The sequence below is a fragment of the Lemur catta genome, chromosome 7 (assembly GCF_020740605.2).
Source record: "Lemur catta isolate mLemCat1 chromosome 7, mLemCat1.pri, whole genome shotgun sequence".
Classification (NCBI taxonomy): domain Eukaryota; kingdom Metazoa; phylum Chordata; class Mammalia; order Primates; family Lemuridae; genus Lemur; species Lemur catta.
The window spans coordinates 15,366,501-15,384,434 of NC_059134.1; the positions used below are offsets into that span (position 1 = coordinate 15,366,501).

A 17,934-nucleotide genomic window follows, 5' to 3' on the forward strand; every position below is an offset into this window, starting at 1 on the left:
CTGCTGTGCTGTGTCCAAGCTGTTCACCACCCACTTCGAAATCTTGCATTTAGCCTATCCCGTGCTTGGTCCCCTTATTTTTGGAAGAAAGTATAAATGTCTGTGTCCTGTGGCAGGCTGGCATGGCTGGTCCTAGATTCTGTCGATTTGGTGATAACACAGAAGCCTGGATTTTGGCAGCTCCTGTGCTAAGTATCATTAAAGTAGGATAGCTGTCTGCATCCCTAAGTTCATAGGTTGGAAATGAAGAAATGAATATATGTAATTGTAATAATTATATTTCGAACAGACTAATCTGTGCCTAATCATAGCTCTCAAATTAATTTTGGGTAACTAAATTTGCTTATGTACGGTTTCCAAGGGGAGACTGGCAAATGCCATCACTCGTCAATGCAAAGGGACCTGTGTCCAAGTTGGTACGGCAGGTGTAATCCACACACTTGGAGACCAGTTAATGTCTCACTCGTGTGACCTGGGTCTTGGCTTCAGACCCTGTGGCTGTAGGGCTTCGGTGACTTCCCATTGAGATGTGTTTTCTCTTATTATTTCACAAACAGCATTTGAGTCTGAGTTAGTGTGTGGAATTTGTGGGATAAGTGTTTGTGCTGACAAAAAACCAATGACTTAACCCTGTGTTTGTGGCAGCTGAGCACATAAACACTTTTATCGGTACTTTACATGCAGATGAAAGAGACTTTTTATATAACTTCTTGGATGATATGATTTCTATATGCATGATCATTTTAGCTTATGTTTCTTTTGGATGTCTTATTTGCCTATAGGCTAGAAGGGACCTTGAAAAATAGTCTAGTCCATACCTTCATGTAAAAATACATTTAAACATTTATAGCTGTATGATAGCTTTGAAGGACTCTTCGAACTCTGAGGCTAAACAGCCTTTATGAGGGCCTTATAACTGAAAGAAATACAACTTTTGACTCAATATACATAATTTCAAAAGGATATGTAGGCCAGAAAGGAAAAAAGCTATGAATTAATATCTTCCCATCTATCATTCTACTTTATTTCCCAGTCTGTAATTCCTTCTCTTGCCCAATTACTGTCTTTTCTGCTTTGGCCATTCTGATTTTTCACTAAGTCCAGAGAAATGCTTGCAGATTTGAAGGAAAAAACTAAAGCCCACATGTATAGCGAAGTTGTGGGGGTATAAGCATAGTCTAGCTATAATTGTATTTGTATTCTTGAACTAGTTGGGTTACTGGTTTTGGTACAAGGTTCCTTATGTCAAAGCCAAAGCTGCATGTGTGTGGCTTTTGGAGGTCAGTCTTATTTGAGCTATTTTGTTTTTTCCTTTCACACATTCTAAAAAGTAGGGCTATGTATTTTTTCATCTTTTCTATCCAGATTGGTAATGACCAACTGAAGGGAAGTCTTCCAATCCAATTGGTAATGTAACTATTTTTCTCTCCTCTAATGCTGCCTGCTCAGTTGGAGCTGCAGGTAGGTTTGTTTCCTGTGTTTCACGTAACAGAATGTCACTTAAGTGTTTGCCTGACCTGCTGTTCTTTGCAACCTGTACTTACTAAATCCTGGTGGAAACTACAATTTGGTTGCTACAGTAAATGCAAATTAATGAGTAATGATAATTTATTTGCAAATAGATCAATGAGTAAATTGTGGGCTGCTGATTGCTCATATACAAAATGAAGGGTAGGACTAAGTGATCTCCAAGGTCCCTTCCAGCACTAAAACCATTTGAATGACTTATGCAGTGGTATTGAATTCTAATTGTATATTCAACACTGTGCTAGGTACACAATAGAATTTTCACTTGAGCTCTGTCCTCTAGGAGCTTATAGTCTACATAAGGAGTCAACACTAAGGTAGTTTACAGTTAAGCGTTAAATGTAAAAGGATAGCTTATAATTGCTATAGGAAGTTGGACGAGTGAAAGGCCAAAGAAAGATGGAGGAGTCAGGATAATTCATAGATGAGGTGAGACTAACACTGAAAGAGAGACAGGAGGAAGGTAGAGTGTTCCAGAGAACTGTAGCCATAGGATCAGAGGCCCAGACATAGGGATGTGCTTGGTATGCTTATGGGATAGTGTAAACACTAACTTGACCCTAGCATGGGCTTCTTGTGGAAGGATAGTGAGGAGTGAGGTGTGTTGGGCAGAGCTAGCCCACCAAAGGCTTTGAAAGCTGGGCAGAAAATTGGCCAAAGAAAAGTTATTAAAAATAACCCCAAACCAACCAACAAACATGATTGTTTGATTTCTTTTTAGTGTCAGGATCAAAATAGTATGAAAATTGATCAATAATATAGCTTCCTTTTGCTATTAATATCAAACTTTAGAAACATTTTATAGTCTTTGTCTTCAAAGAATCTGTCATATCAGAATTTATTGCACCATGAATTGAATCCTGAATCACAGAATTTAGCAACGATACTATTTTGGTATCCCTAGAGTAGCTAATGTACATATAATATGGTATGGTTGACTGGAAGAACCATGATGGATCTATGTGATCCCTTCATTTTTTTTCATGATTTCTTCTAGAAATGTGTACTGGCTGTGGCTCTGAGCTACAGAAGATACCTTAGGGTAGAAATGGCCTGCAAGTAGGTCAAGGGGTGGGAACAGCTTCAGTGCTTTTACTACCCTGTAATATGAAGATCACATTAGTATCATTAGATCAGAGAAAGACAATGTAGTTCTTGAGTACTTAGACAATGTTCAGGGCTCCATGGAAATTAAAAAGATGATAAGGTTTGTCAACAGAACTAGGAAAGTGGAGCCAGGTGGCTGCTCAGTTTAAATCAAGTTTCTGAAGGGACTCATGCTAATCAGAAATGACAGAAGACTGATTAGCAAAGTGGTCCAAAACAAAACCAAGTTCTGGATTTGGCACCCGAGGAGAAATGGAGTCCTCAGCAGGGCCCAAATCGATTCCTATGTGTTGTGTCTGTCCTTGGATACTTTGCGGAACTTGGATAAAAGACATAATTCATACATGGCAAAAGTGCTCTGAATCTTGCACCACTAAACCTCAGAAAAGCATCTATTTATCTGCAATATTTCTATAAAGTTTTGAAAGTAGACAAAATAGTAACAGCTTTTATGTAAAGTAAATACCTGTCCAGATAGAGTAAAAAGATGAGGTGACTGCTAAGCAGTGTGAGGAGGTGAAAGCAGGCTCTGTGGCTGAGTTGAAAACAGATCTATTCTTAAAGATCTCAGCAGATGCTGTAGAAAAGACCTTGCAATAATGTTTCTTGAGTTTCGTATGAAATGTATTTCATTAATTCTCAAACGATTATTGAACGCTTCCTATGAGCTAAGCAGTTTATTAAGGGATCTAGATACAAAGAAGAATAAACTATTACGTACCCCCTGAACCAGCCCAGTCAACCTGGGAAGACAACAGAATTGCTCTTTATCTACTCAAGATAGATGAGTAGGTAGCATCTAAAAATCTCACTCCTAGCCCTGTTGGACAAGCCCTGAGAGACATTTTCCATTGTATAATAACTCTGTTCAGAAATTTCACTAAATAAAAACTAATTATTTTGCTTTTATCCCAAATGATTATTTCACATTAAATTTAGTTTAGAAGTTGCTGCTTATCAGTAATTTGGAATTGAGTTTAAGTGTTGTTCACTGTACTTTTTTCATTGCACAAATAATGCATTAAGATCTCCGTTAATCCTTCATTTACTGCCCCCTTATAGCTATTAATACATAGGCACACCTATTCACAGATACATGTTTTGAGGGATTTTTCCCCCTCATAGGTCCCTAGAGCTTTCTTTCAGTGTTTTGAAGCACTTATGAATGAGTCTTCATTATAGCATAACTAAAATATTGACTTTGTATTCTCTGTGTGAAAGGTGATTTCTTTGATCTGCTCTCAGCAGAGCATGAGTTGTTTTTCCAGCAGTAGTGATGGATTTGCACTGAGTATCCATATTCTCTCACTTGGATTCCCCGTAACAATTGCATGAATTTACAAGATGGCTAATCAGCATTAGAAGTGTAATCTGTGCCTGAAAACAAAAACCAAAATTGCCTGGTCTAGGCAGGGAACAAAGCAAAATGCTTAACTTTGTTAGCATGACATTCTAACCAGTAGAACTAACTAGCTGCGCTAGGACCTCGTCCTCTGCATTTTCTAAGCAGGAAGTCATGAAAATGCATATTTTCCACTTGTGATATATGCTCATGTCTCATGTTTCGTGAACAAACTCATTCATATAAATCTGAATCCTTTATTTCCCTTTCAGTTCTTTCTCCTAAATTGAGATTTATAATTCATATAGCATAAAATTCACCCTTTTAAAATGGTTTTTGGAATAGTCCCAAATCTGTGCAGCCATCAACACTATCTAATTCCAGAACATTTCATCATCCCCAAAAGAAACCCCTTATCCATTTCCTCCTTCACCTTGCCCCTGGCAAGGACTACCCTTCTGTTCTTTTTATTACATTTTTTTGCTAAGCATTTTAATCAAGCTTCAAATTCTTTTTCTCAAGGACCTGAACAAGTAACATTTGGCTGACTCGCTCCAAGCTCATTCATGCATGTGTGACTTACCCCACATATTTTCTTCCAAATCTTTAATTTTTATCCTGTTCCACTCTGAGGTCTGTTTTATTGTACACGTCTTCTATTGGGCCCACTTTCTTGAATGTTACTTAAATCCTTTCAAAAGAAAACACATATTCATAGATATAAAACACAAAATAGGTTTGTTTTTTCAAGATGAACTTTGGGGATGGCTTCATTTTCAGTGTCTTCACCAGAAAAATCTTCTTTCAACTATGTGTGTCCTAGAGTTTAACGTCTCTGGGAAGTCTGTGATTGCAGAGATCATCCTCTCTTTCTCTATAAGAGTACGATCCACTTGCGCTCTTAATTTCCTCACTGAATAATCACATCTGTGTATGTCTTTCAGAATGCAGCTCTTCAGCATCTGTTTATTCGGAAGTCCTTCCGGCCTTTTAAATGTTTGCAGTGTGGGAAGGCCTTCCGTGAAAAGGACAAACTGGACCAACACTTGCGCTTCCATGGGCGGGAGGGGAACTGCCCATTGACCTGTGATCTGTGTAACAAGGGCTTCATCAGCAGCGCGTCTTTGGAGAGCCATATGAAGCTCCATTCTGACCAGAAGACTTACTCTTGCATTTTTTGCCCAGAATCCTTTGACCGCCTTGATTTGTTGAAAGATCATGTGGCCATTCATATCAATGATGGCTACTTCACCTGCCCAACTTGTAAGAAACGGTTCCCAGATTTTATCCAGGTGAGTGTCTACCACTGAGATTCCTGTCTGCTTCCTTCTTATGGTAAAAGAAACTTCCATTTTTGGAAAACTGAGACTGCCTAGCACCTGCATTTTCATCCCTTCTTTGAAACAACTTTACGATTGAGAACAATATTTCTTCAATCAAACTACTTTGATAAGCAAAAGATATTTATAACCCTTAATTGTCCAGATCAGACAGTGGCATTTAAATATTTAAGTTATATTAGAGTAATAAACACCCAGATCTGTTGTAATTTTTAAAAAGTCTTTCTTAATCCTTGTCAATATCCATTACTCATAAAATATAGAGAGTCTGTAGAAGACATACTCCCATTTCCTGGGCTGGAAATATCCCCTCCTTACCACTGTGGTTTCATGTCTTGCTTTACTGAGGCCATGCAGTTTGGCAGGAAATAGAAGAAAGAGTTGGTTTATAATGTACTTTTATATCAAACACCAACTGTCTCCTTGTAGTCTATTCTTTGTTGGAGCAAATGGGTGAAAATAAATTTCAGAATATTTATGATTTTATTTGGACTTTAAGTGATAATATTTTTCTGTGCTAGTCAGTGAATAATTAAATATCTTGTAAAAGTACTCTTTTCTTAAAAAATTACCAAAGCAAAAGGAGACTAGGACTTAATCATTGTTCTGCTAGTATTGAGGTCTTGGAAATTTTCTCATTTTACACAATTAGAAGGGTTGCTTTAAGGCAGAATTTAATGGCAAAAGAAACTCCAAAAATAATGAAGCAAGCTGTCTTATAGGAATAGGTTTTTTTTTTTTTCCCTTCTTAGAGAGTCTTGCTCTGTTGCCCAGGCTGATCTCCATTTCCTGGCCTCAAGTGATCCTCCTGTCTCAGCTGCCCAAAGTGCTGAGATTACAGGTGTGAGCCTCCATGCCTGGCCAGGAATAGTTTGATATGACTCACTGCTTAGCTTCCACCCACAGCTCTTCTTCACTGGATATATATGGCTAAGAGAGTTCAGAAGCCATATTCCTTTATTTAAGTTATCTAAAAGTAAGGAGAGTAAGTCCCAATTAAGGAGAAATGACGCCAACATTGTATCACTCGTCAACGGGTAATGGTTTCTGTATCATCTAATTCATATTTATAATTCTTCAGGACCTGACTTTATAGGAAGATGTAAAGAATCAATTACTAAAAGGGGCTAAATTGCCTTTATACATATTAACACATTGCCACACTAGAAAAAAAATTTTTTCCTTGGGGCCATGGTGTTTTGTTACGAAAATAGAATAAAAACTTCGAAAACAAAACAATCCTTTCTAATTTAATGAAAAATTTGTTATTTTTTGTTTTCTGCACATGAGTTATATACAACTTGAAAAATAGTTCACACGGCTCAAGGTAAAGAGACTTGAGTTACATATGCTTCATGAGGCTCCGGGCTCAAAACTAGCATGAGTTAAATACAACTCACATGGCAGTTAATGTGTTAAAGACAGAGAAAAGTGAGGAAGAATTATTTTTTGTATTTCTATACATCATTTTTATCAAGATTCATTTAAACCCAAAGGAACTCTTATTTTTTTTAAATTTATGAAATAATTTCAGATGGAATTCTTGCTTTTGATCTTTAAAAAAAAAAAAAAGGGCCCCCTGTGATCAGGGCTTTGACCAAGAAAGCACTCTTTCTTCCATTCTTCAAGTCATCTGGGAGGTTAGGATTTCTTAGGCGTTCTGGCTGCTTGTTTTGTTTCTTTGCGATAGAGACAGTGTGTGTTATAGAGGCCAATTATCACATCTGATTGGATTCCACGGGGCAGGTTGATGAAAACCCATGGTAATGCATTGGGCTCCCCCTAGTGTTTGATAAGCTGTCTTTGGCCATTTCCTCTGGCGCCGGAGTCCCCTGATGAGTTTTCCCGTGGTTTTTACTGCTAGGTGAAAAAACACGTGCGCAGCTTCCACTCAGAAAAGATCTACCAGTGCACAGAGTGTGACAAGGCCTTCTGCCGCCCCGACAAACTGCGACTCCACATGCTCCGGCATTCGGACCGCAAAGACTTCCTGTGCTCCACCTGCGGGAAACAATTTAAGGTATGACACCAATGATCAGCCTGAGGTGGTTCTCATGGTCACTGGAATTATGGCAAGCTAAGGATAAGTGCCTGTTCATTTCATCAGTTTATCACCTACCTCTGAAGAACTGAACTTGAGATGCTCTTTGGGCCTCTGTTGGATTTAGGTGTAAAATTACCTCGTTTAATTTCTCAATTAAAATCCCCAGAGTTGTAATGTATCTCCTAAAAGAATCCAAATATATAATGACCAGTAGAACTAAATTGCTATTGAAAATCCTAAGAGACTAAAACATTTACTTACCATCCAAATCAAGAGATTTTTTACTGAGCACTTATTAAGTACTAGAACAAGTAATTGTTCTAATAGAGGTGAGAAGTCAGAAGGCTTAGGCTACTTTGGAGAATGTTAATGACTTCAAAGATTAAAATAAAAAATAGTAAGTGTCAGTAACCTGCCTGGAATTTAGAAGCAGCCAAGCAAAACTTTGCAGGAGACTCAGAGTTAACAGTTAAATAAATAAATGTGAAAATAGTGAAATATTCTTCATTGGAATATCAGACGAGTCTGCAAAAGTGTCATTGAGAGACACTCTACTGAATATGGTTGTAGGTCATACTGTCATAGAAACTGGAAAAGAATCAGAAGTGGATTCAGGAAGGGAAAATTCAGGGTATATTTGTATAGAATACAAAGAACTGAAATATGAGAAATAGAATTTTCAAAGCTTAAGTTTTATAGTAAGTGTTTTATAGAATATAATCTCAATGATTTTCAGTATATAGTAACACATTTAGAACTCTGTAGAGAACTCCAATGTGAAAAATATAAATGGATCTGGGTTTTTTTCTGTTTTTAAATTTGTTTTTTTTTTCCTGTTTTTTGAAACAGGGTCTCACTCTGTTGCCCCAGCTAGAGTATAGGCATCATCATAACTCACTGCAACCTCAAACCCCTAGACTGCAGTGACCCTCCTGCCTCAGCCTCTTGAGCAGCTGGGGCTACAGGCTCGCACCACCATACATGGCTAATTTTTCTATTTTTTTGTAGAAATAGGGGTCACCCTGTTGCCCAGGCTGGTCTCGAACTCCTGACCTAGAGCGATCCTCCCACCCCGGCCTCCCAAAGTGCTAGGATTATAAGCGTGAGCCACCACCCCTGGCCTAAATTCTTTTTTTGAAGATTTATATTAAAAAGGATTCCTGTCTTGTAATGCTGTTTGGCTATCCATCCATCCTATCCAGTCAACATTTTTTGATTTTTCATTTTGTGCCAGATACCATTTTAACACGTAGGAATATTTTTAAAAATCTTTCTCCTTCTCTTTTCTCTTTGCATTGCAGTTGCTCTCCCTCCCTCTCACCCCTGGCTTGAAATACTCTTTCAAACTCTGATATCATTTCACCTGGCTGATGTCACCTCACATGGGGCCATTTCTTGATCCCTGGATTAAGTGCTTCTCCTATAAATTCCCACAGGGCCTCTGGTGACCCTGTCATAGCACTTATGTATTGCAATTGCCTACCCTGCTAACTGAGCCCCATGAGGGTGGCACTAAAGGCAGGGCCTTTTGAGTTTAAGGAGCTCACACTTTGATGGGGAAATTAGACACGTACATTAAGAAATGATTATTGACACTGTAATAGAAAAAAGAATAAAGTGCTGTGAGAGTGATGAGCTCTGATTTGGTGTGTAGGGGACACTTCATATATAAGGTGACACCTTTGAATTCACTCAAGTGTGGGGAAGAGTTTGCCAGCTAGAGAAAGGGAGAGATGAGGAATGAGGGAGGGATAAAGGCATTCTGAGCAGAGGGAGCAGCAGGGACAGAATTGCTGCCATGTTCATGGATGGTGAGGTGAGTGGGTGGAGGGTGTGGGCAGAAGCCAGTGGAAAGAGGAAGCCAGGGCAGTAGGTTAAGCCAGCATGTGATGCCAAGTAATCAGACTTACGGTGAAGAGAGCCATGGGTGTTTTAAAGTGGGCCTAAATGCAAGCAAGAGGCAGTGAGCATGAAGAAGAGGACCCATGTTCAAGACTGATGTGTGAGGGAGGACTGACATGACCTTGTGTCTTCATGAACGGGTGAAGGGCAGACAGTGAGGAATAGAGATTTGTGGCTTGAGAGGCTAGATGTTTGGGAACACTACCGATACTAAGGAGCTCAACCGAGGCCGGAGGAGGGAGAGTGGGGAGATAATGAATTTGGTTTTGGGGGTATTAGGATAGGAAGGCCTTGTAGAGATTTGGCATCCAATAAACTTGGCTGTCACTGCATGTGTGGCACAGTGTGGTATTAGCATTAGGCTTTGGGATTTATGTAAGGGTTCAGTTAAGGTAAATTGGTCAGTTTAGGGAATAAATGGGGGAAATTAGTGAACGCTAATGCTTAGGAAAAAGTGGAAATGCAACAGGACATTATCATTGTATCTGCACTAAAGAGAAATAGTGTTATTTAGGGCAGTGGTTTTAATCCAAATTTTACTGCAGACTAAGAAACTCTGGATATTCCATCCTGGCCTTTGCGGGAATGAGGGTGGATGTGGATAGGAAGAAAGAGCAGTTCAGTCATGTCCATTGTAGCAGAAGAGGCAGGTAGGTGAGGGGTGCCTAGCATTGGAACTTGGCATTTAGCATGATACTTGGTAGGCACTGAAAGAATATTTGTTGAATAAATGTGCTGAAAAATGAAGAGGTTAAAAAAAAGTTCCTATACCAAAAGGTGGGAAAAACTGGGCTTGTAGAAAGCTTCAAAATCTTTATAAGACTAATCATAGTTTAATCATATGTCCCAGAGTAGAGAGCCTCATTGGATTAGGGAGTTGACACTTTTTGAATTTGTTTTTATTCAGGATGGGCTCTGCCTAATTTTCTGTCCATGGAAAATGTCACATCAATATGTATAATATCACTAGATCATTAAACTAGGTGATGGGCCCTAGGCCCCCATGCTCCATCCACAGTGGACAGTGTTATTGTTTACTTGAACTTCTGAATCCTCAAGGTGAGAGATTCTAAATCCATAAGATGAGAGATTCTTACTTAACTTCATTTGGGATTTAGAAGACTGTCATTATGGTTGTAGGAATCGAGTAGACATATGGCTTTTTAAATCTAGTATTATCTGTCATTCATTATCAATTTGTCTTATAGTTTGATATTAAATTTATTTCATGTACCCTTGAACACCTCTACATAAATACAAAACTTTTCTTCTCAAAAGTCAGTATGGGCCGGGCGCGGTGGCTCACGCCTGTAATCCTAGCACTCTGGGAGGCCGAGGCGGGTGGATTGATCGAGGTCAGGAGTTCGAGACCAGCCTGAGCAAGAGTGAGACCCCGTCTCTACTAAAAATAGAAAGAAATTATCTGGCCAACTAAAAACATATATACAAAAAATTAGCCGGGCATGGTGGCGCATGTCTGTAGTCCCAGCTACTCGGGAGGCTGAGGCAGTAGGATCACCCAAGCCCAGGAGTTTGAGGTTGCTGTGAGCTAGGCTGACGCCACGGCACTCACTCTAGCCCGGGCAACAGAGTGAGACGCTGTCCCAAAAAAAAAAAAAAAAAAAAGTCAGTATGTGTCTCTTAATATTTAATGGTCCTCTCAAACCAAGGCTGATTGGAATGCACTTCTTTGCTGTGACCAGAGTAACTCCCCGTCACTTTGACATGCCCTTGTATGTCCCGGTGCTCCAATAACTCAAACGCCTCTTGGTAGTTTGTGGTTAACTGCTAATTTGTATTGATTTTTTAATTACTTCATTAAAAATTTTCTACCCCCATGCCTACCCCCTTTTCAAAAATTCTCTCCAAATAGCGCAAAGACAAACTACGGGAACACATGCAAAGAATGCACAATCCCGAGAGGGAGGCCAAGAAAGCCGACCGCATCAGCCGCTCTAAGACGTTCAAGCCTCGCATCACGTCCACAGACTACGACAGCTTCACGTTCAAGTGCCGCCTGTGCATGATGGGCTTCCGGCGACGCGGCATGCTGGTCAGTGCCGAGCGGCTGCAGATTCCTCAGTCTTCCAAAGAAAGCCACCTCATTTCTGTAGACGATGACTTTTGTATTGTATTCTGTACTAAGTTATATTTGGCAACAGGTTTTGTCAATGGCCAAGGGAAGAAACAGAGGCACACAATCCCCAATTTGGACTTCTCTTCTTTCCACTCTCCCCTTGTCCTCCCTTGCCACTCTCCGGTGACTTCTTGGAAGAGGTCTTTTTCTACCACTTTCCTTACTAGTTTTATTTTTCTTTATGCTTCTCCACCTCTTTGCTCTTGTCTTATTTTATTTCCCTCTTCTCTTTTGTGTTCCTGAATATATTTTCTGGTGGGGTCTTTGCCTTCTCCCACACTGTTCCTTTTTAATGCCCCTCCTTTCTAGATAGTGAACATAATAGAAGGAAGCTTTCCATCAAAGCAGAGTGTGTGGACCCAGGTTAGCCCTAACATCAGATGGGACAGCCAGTTCTCTGCTCTCAACTTGCTTTGACCTTATTACAGTTGCAGAATATATTTTTGCTAGGAGCTGAAAAGTCATAGGCAATATTTAAAATTTAGAACCTTAGTTTGTATCTCATTCAATGTACTTAGTATGGCTCAGGCATTAAATAATGAAAGACAGGTTTGCATTAGGAGAATCCACCAAAGAAATTCGTGCTAGTGTAATTTTCCTTTTTCCAACAGCTATTCTTTCAGCCAGAGACCATCGATGGGGTTCATGGTGACCCAGTTCAACTTTAACTCTTTACTGAATTACTGTTCCCAGTGACTGTGAATGCTTTGGCGATAGGTCTGGTGATGCTGGTTCTGGCCAAATGCCTCACTGTTTTGGGGCACTGCTTCAGAGAATTCCAGCTTCTAGCAGTCATCAGAGGTATTTGTTAGCTTCTGTTTATAATAGGGTCTCTTTTTCTCATTTGTTCTTTGTTTTCACTTTAGGTAAATCACTTATCAAAGAGGCATCCGGACATGAAGATAGAAGAGGTGCCAGAGTTAACTCTACCCATCATAAAACCCAACCGTGATTACTTTTGTCAGTATTGTGACAAGGTAAAAGGAAAATGTCTTTATTGGTATGCCACTGTGGAAGCCCTCCTTACTGGAAATTTGTCTGCATTTATAAATATATACCAGAATCTTGCAGTTACTCTTAGCAGATGGTTCCCTGTCTCTCAGTAGTTTCCCATTCAGATAAGAAAGGACTAGAAATGCAGCCTCATTCTAAGTCAGTCTTTTTTTCTTAAGAATTAGTTGAGTTTGTTTTTCTTATTGTCCCTTCTCTTTGTGATTTTTGTTCCACAAGAAAAGACTTGTTACCAAGTGTTTAGTGTATGAATTGATTTCAAATTCCTAAGCTCTAAAATGAGAGTGTTTATTATATTACTTGTTAAATGTATGGTAGACTTTGAGTTCCCAGAAGATCGAGAGTGAGTTGTGAAAAAGTTTTGGGGTGGAGTATTCTACTTGTACTATTCCATTCCTTATTTTTGTGCAGTTGCAAAAAAGACAGAAAAAGAATATACATTTATTGTTTCATTGTAATATTGTTTGCTTATATAAGGCAGCTATGTCAGCTTAAAAGTTAAGAAACATTTTTTAAACATCGATTCCCCACTGGAGGCAATAGTTGCTATTAAAGTCACCATTTGGAAGATTCTTTGGCTCTTAATCCTCAGCTACATACACATGTGAGAGCTTTCATGGGCTGAAGGACGAATTGGCTTAAAAACAATTCTCTTTCTATGTCTGAGTATTTACCTTTTAAACTTTAGGGTGAAGGGTATTTGTACAGTTACTGCCTAAGATCTATAAATTTAAGGAAGATGCCTAGCATATCTATATTATGTTATTTTATTATAATTTATAGTATATCCTTATCCTTCAATAATCTTTTGTTACATTTTATTTTGGACTACATAAATATTTTTTCTCACTTTCTTATGATGAAATTGTTAGATAGTTTGCTTTAAGCAAGAAAGTGGAACTGTATATTGCTTTCATGGCAAACATGTGAATTTGCAGGTTTATAAAAGTGCCAGCAAGCGTAAAGCCCATATTCTGAAGAACCATCCGGGAGCTGAGCTTCCACCAAGCATTCGGAAACTCCGTCCCGCTGGTCCTGGAGAGCCAGATCCCATGCTGAGCACGCACACCCAGCTGACGGGCACCATCGCCACCCCACCCGTCTGCTGCCCCCACTGCTCCAAGCAGTATAGCAGCAAGGTAGGGGCGGATTTCTGACCAAATCTGAGGTCAAAACCGCTATGTAAGGAATCACTTGAGGGAAGATGGCTTCTCAACTAGACGCCTGGGTGGCTCCTTCTGAATTAAGGGGGACTAAAAGAGATGGTATCCTAGTCCTCATAAACAGGGACCATAGCAAAGAAAGGGAAGAGAATACTGTGGGCCTCCCCCAGAATTAGTGCCATTGCATAGCCTGAGTGGTTGGCTGTGTTCCTTTTCCCGTGGCCTGCTGAGGGCCTCATGTTTGAATATTCTACGCTCGTGGTTTATGAGCTCAGGCTTACAGAAGCACTACATCGGAGCTTAAATGATAGTTTTGAAGAAGGGGTCATTTTTGCTGGGGGAATTGTGCTTGATTGCTGGAGGTAGTGGTGAGGGCGGAGGATGCTGTGAGGTGCTCGGACCTTTCCTGATGCTGTAGGGTCAGGAGAGTTTGTGTTTCCCTTCCAGCCCTCTTTTCTTCCCTTTTGTAGCTTTGTGCCATTTTAGTGCAGCCATAGATTCAGTGTCGCTCTGATTTTTGTTTAAAGGCTCAGGATAAAAAACTTTAGGAAACTTTGGAGGGTTTGCATATGAGAAAAATTGAAAATAAATAATTCTAGTTATTATTTTTTGTTTTTGCCTTAATTTTTCAGACCAAGATGGTCCAACACATTCGAAAGAAGCATCCAGAGTATGCCCAGCTCCCAAACACCGTACATACACCATTGACAACAGCTGTCATCAGTGCTGCCCCAGCAGTTTTAACCACAGACAGTGCCACTGGAGAGACTGTGGTGACGACAGACCTGCTTACCCAAGCAATGACAGAACTGTCCCAGACCTTAACGACAGATTACCGAACGCCGCAAGGGGACTACCAGAGAATTCAGTATATCCCCGTGTCGCAGTCTGCATCTAGTCTCCAGCAGCCTCAGCATATACAGCTTCAAGTGGTGCAGGTGGCCCCGGTACTGCATGACATTTATTTTTATTTATCTCTATGAAGGCCCTATTGCCATTAGCCATTATGGTAGCTGGAATCAAAACTACCCTATTCTCAGAGTTAAAGCTGGAGCTGGGCTCCACAGAATGTACTTCTGCATGGATGTTCTGAGTCTTGGGCATTTGTAAACTGCATCTCCACGCTACCCCTCCCCAGGCTGATGAGGCCTCTGGTTTTAGCAGTATAAGAGATTTCTGTCTAGACTGGGTGTAGGGGCTCACACCTGTAATCCCAGTACTTTGGGAGGCCGAGGCAGAAGGATCACTTGAGGCCAGGAGTTCAAGACCAGCCTGGGCTACATAGTGAGAACCTGTCTCTACAAAAAGTAAAAAAAATTAGCTTGGCATATAGTTATGCATGCCTGTAGTTCTAGCTACTCAGGAGGCTGAGGCAGGAGGATCACTTGAGCCAAGAGTTTGAGGCCTTAGTGAGCTGTGATTACACCACTGCACTCTAGCCCAGGTGACAGAGTGAAACCCTGTCTCTAAAAAAAAAAAAAAAAGAGAGAGAGATGGGAGATTTTAGGCTGCAGTGTATACAGTCGGCCTGTGCTGTTGCAGGACAGTACTCAAGGTGCCTCTTTCTGAGCCTATTCTGAATCCTTATCCTTTAGCACCTAGGTTGGCTAGCTGGTAATGAGTCAGTTTGATAAATCCCTACCTGGGCATTGAATTATTTATATCAGTGAGAGGTTGTAAAGAATACTTTTGATTCAATCTTGAATATCAGTCAGTACCTTTTTAGTGTAGAGGTATAGCTGTGTTCCTTCTACCAGGTAATGAATAACTAATTCTTACTGATTAAGAAGCTAAATAAGGGCATCCTCCCAGAACTGATGTTTCATTTAATTATGCTGAGGTGAAGTGTACTCAAGGCACAAAGAAACAAACTTGTTGCTTTGAATCATTTGGTCTCTGAAAATTTAAAACTAACACAGGAGCAGGAAATTGGAAGTTGCCACTTACTGACTTTTATCTCCTTTTTTTTTTTTTTTTTTTTAGGGGAGGGTTCTTAAGTTTAGGCTTTTGGAGGAATCTGTGAGGCCCTGAAGTTGCTCTGGACAAAGGGCCTGCACTTTAGCTAGATTTTCAAAGATATCTATGATACATAAAAGGTTAGAAACTGCCCTTCTGGTGGGTTAATAGTGACAAACTAAAAGCAAATTCTCTTCCATTTCTTGTAACTGATAAAGGGTAGGTAATTAAATTTAATTGAAATTTTTGATTCCTGCCAACTTCGCATTCAGCATATTGTCAGGAACTGTATTCCCTCTGTCTCCTTTTCCAGAATTTAATAGCATTAGCAGCTTATGTTTTAGATGCATAATTATTCTTCTTCATCTTCTTCCTCTTCCTCTTCCTTCTACAAGCAGACTATTAAATGCTAAAGAAGCAGAATTCTTCAAACTATCTTTTTCTTTCCTCTTGGCTGCAGTGTGGGCTGCCTGGGAATGCAGTATTGAATCTGAAGTGCCTTCTATTCTTCTATTTCTGTTAGGATATTGTTTTTAACTGAACTTTTCCTCTGGAAGAATTTCCCTTAACCTCAATCAATGTGTATTTGGTTTCTGGGCCTGTTTTTCCTCCCTCCAGGCCACTTCCCCACACCAGTCCCAGCAGTCCACTGTGGATGTCGGCCAGCTCCACGACCCTCAGGCCTATGCCCAGCACGCCATCCAAGTGCAGCACATCCAGGTCAGCGAGCCCCCTGCCTCCGCCCCGCCATCATCCCAGGTACACTTCTCCATGGACTGTTCAGAGAAGTTAATGTGGCCTCAGGGACTATGAGAGTTAATAAGAGTGAAAACATTATCTTCAGACTTAGTCTCCTCGACTATTGAGATACCATTATTTTTGGACCTTAATTAAAGAGTCTTACCTTTGCCTCCAGTTTTTATATGGGTATTGTAGACACACTTACATTAAGTTATTAGCTTTGCCTGTCTAAATGGAGCCCTGTGATAGATATCCTAGAAATAACACTGGCCTTTGCTTCCCATTCTGAATGCAATTGCTGAGTTGCTTCTCTGATTTGGAACAGTGGCTTTGTGGAGTCTTATTGTGTATTGTATTACTGTGCTTGTATGATTGAGTCTGTTATTGAAATATGTAGACAAGTTATGGAGTTCAGAGAGGGAGAGATTATGTTTAGCAGGGCATTTCTGTAGAAGTAGAAGTCTTTGAATTAGGTCTTGAAGCAGGGGTACGATTCAGGGAAGGCATTGTGATCTGAGTAAGCTCACACTATAAGTAAAGACACAGATGGGAAATTGTGGTATGTTTATAGAAAACTGAGTTACTCTGTTTAGATTACTAACAGGAAATGATGTTTGGAAAGAAAGCTGGAAAGGTAGTTTGGAGCTGGAATGTGGAGGGCCTTGCATGGCAGGCTGGGGAGCATGGGCCTTACCTGTTGTCAGGAGTAAGCCTCTTCACCAGGTGGCTGCATGTGCACCTGTGCTGAACTCCGCGAACTGGGTAGGATTATCCAGTGCACATTAATGGAAATCATGACTTCTGGTTCTATTTCAATTTGTGTTCCAGAGCAGCTTTGTAATATAGGCAAGTTATTTCACCTCTCAATTTTTTTAACCTTATGTAATGTAGGTAATTATACTTTCTTTCATTTCTCTTTCTAACAAGTTTATTATTAAAATTAAATTTTGGGTACTTTTATAGATAATCCTTTGAAAACAAATTAGAGTTCATAGTTACGCTTACATTTCATTAATTCTATTCTTATTTAAAATGTTATTTTAATAGCAGTGATACTTTCAGTGTTATAATTCTTACTAATCTGATTTAGTTCCTTCATTTGTTTGTGAACCTTAACTATTTTGGAATTTCACAATTCTCTGCTCTTGCTTTCTCTTTCTCCCTAGGTATCTGGGCAGCCCTTGAGCCCCTCTGCCCAGCAGTCCCAGCAGGGCCTCAGCCCCTCCCACATACAAGGCAGTTCTTCCACACAAGGGCAGGCTCTGCAACCGCAGCAGCAGCAGAACTCCTCCGTACAGCACACATACCTACCTAATGCTTGGAACTCCTTCCGTGGCTACTGTAAGTAAAAGAAAGGGGATGATGCTGTCTAGGTCATGGGTGAGGGATCTTCAGCCCTGTGTCATAATTTCCTCAGCTTTATGATAGATTTTTGGATTAAAGTATCAATTGGCCATTTTCTACACTCTGTAGTGCATGTACTTGAATGAGTTTCATGACAAAATTCAAGGCAGTACTCTGATTTCAGAGAGCCACCCTGATATGACATTTTCTGAAACATTGGGTATATTGCTGGATGAAGTATAGGTAGGTAATTTAAATAGTAGAATAGATGGATATAGGATATGTTGATGGTAATGATTCATCCCTTCCACCAATATTTA

The 17,934-nt window shown here is 40.0% G+C and overlaps 1 protein-coding gene across 5 annotated transcripts in view; it reads left to right on the forward strand.

Moving 5' to 3' along the window:
* PRDM10 (PR/SET domain 10) overlaps positions 1–17,934 on the forward strand; it is a 94,202-nt gene that overhangs the window by 67,964 nt on the left and 8,304 nt on the right. For 3 of the 5 annotated variants that reach the window (XM_045555684.1, XM_045555685.1, XM_045555687.1), the window contains 8 exons: positions 4,921–5,268; positions 7,181–7,336; positions 11,136–11,315; positions 12,266–12,376; positions 13,349–13,549; positions 14,206–14,520; positions 16,148–16,288; positions 17,437–17,611. In XM_045555684.1, coding sequence (XP_045411640.1) covers positions 4,921–5,268; positions 7,181–7,336; positions 11,136–11,315; positions 12,266–12,376; positions 13,349–13,549; positions 14,206–14,520; positions 16,148–16,288; positions 17,437–17,611 — 1,627 coding nt within the window. The remainder of the gene's footprint in view (positions 1–4,920; positions 5,269–7,180; positions 7,337–11,135; positions 11,316–12,265; positions 12,377–13,348; positions 13,550–14,205; positions 14,521–16,147; positions 16,289–17,436; positions 17,612–17,934) is intronic. The other 2 variants (XM_045555686.1, XM_045555688.1) reach the window with 1 other exon arrangement.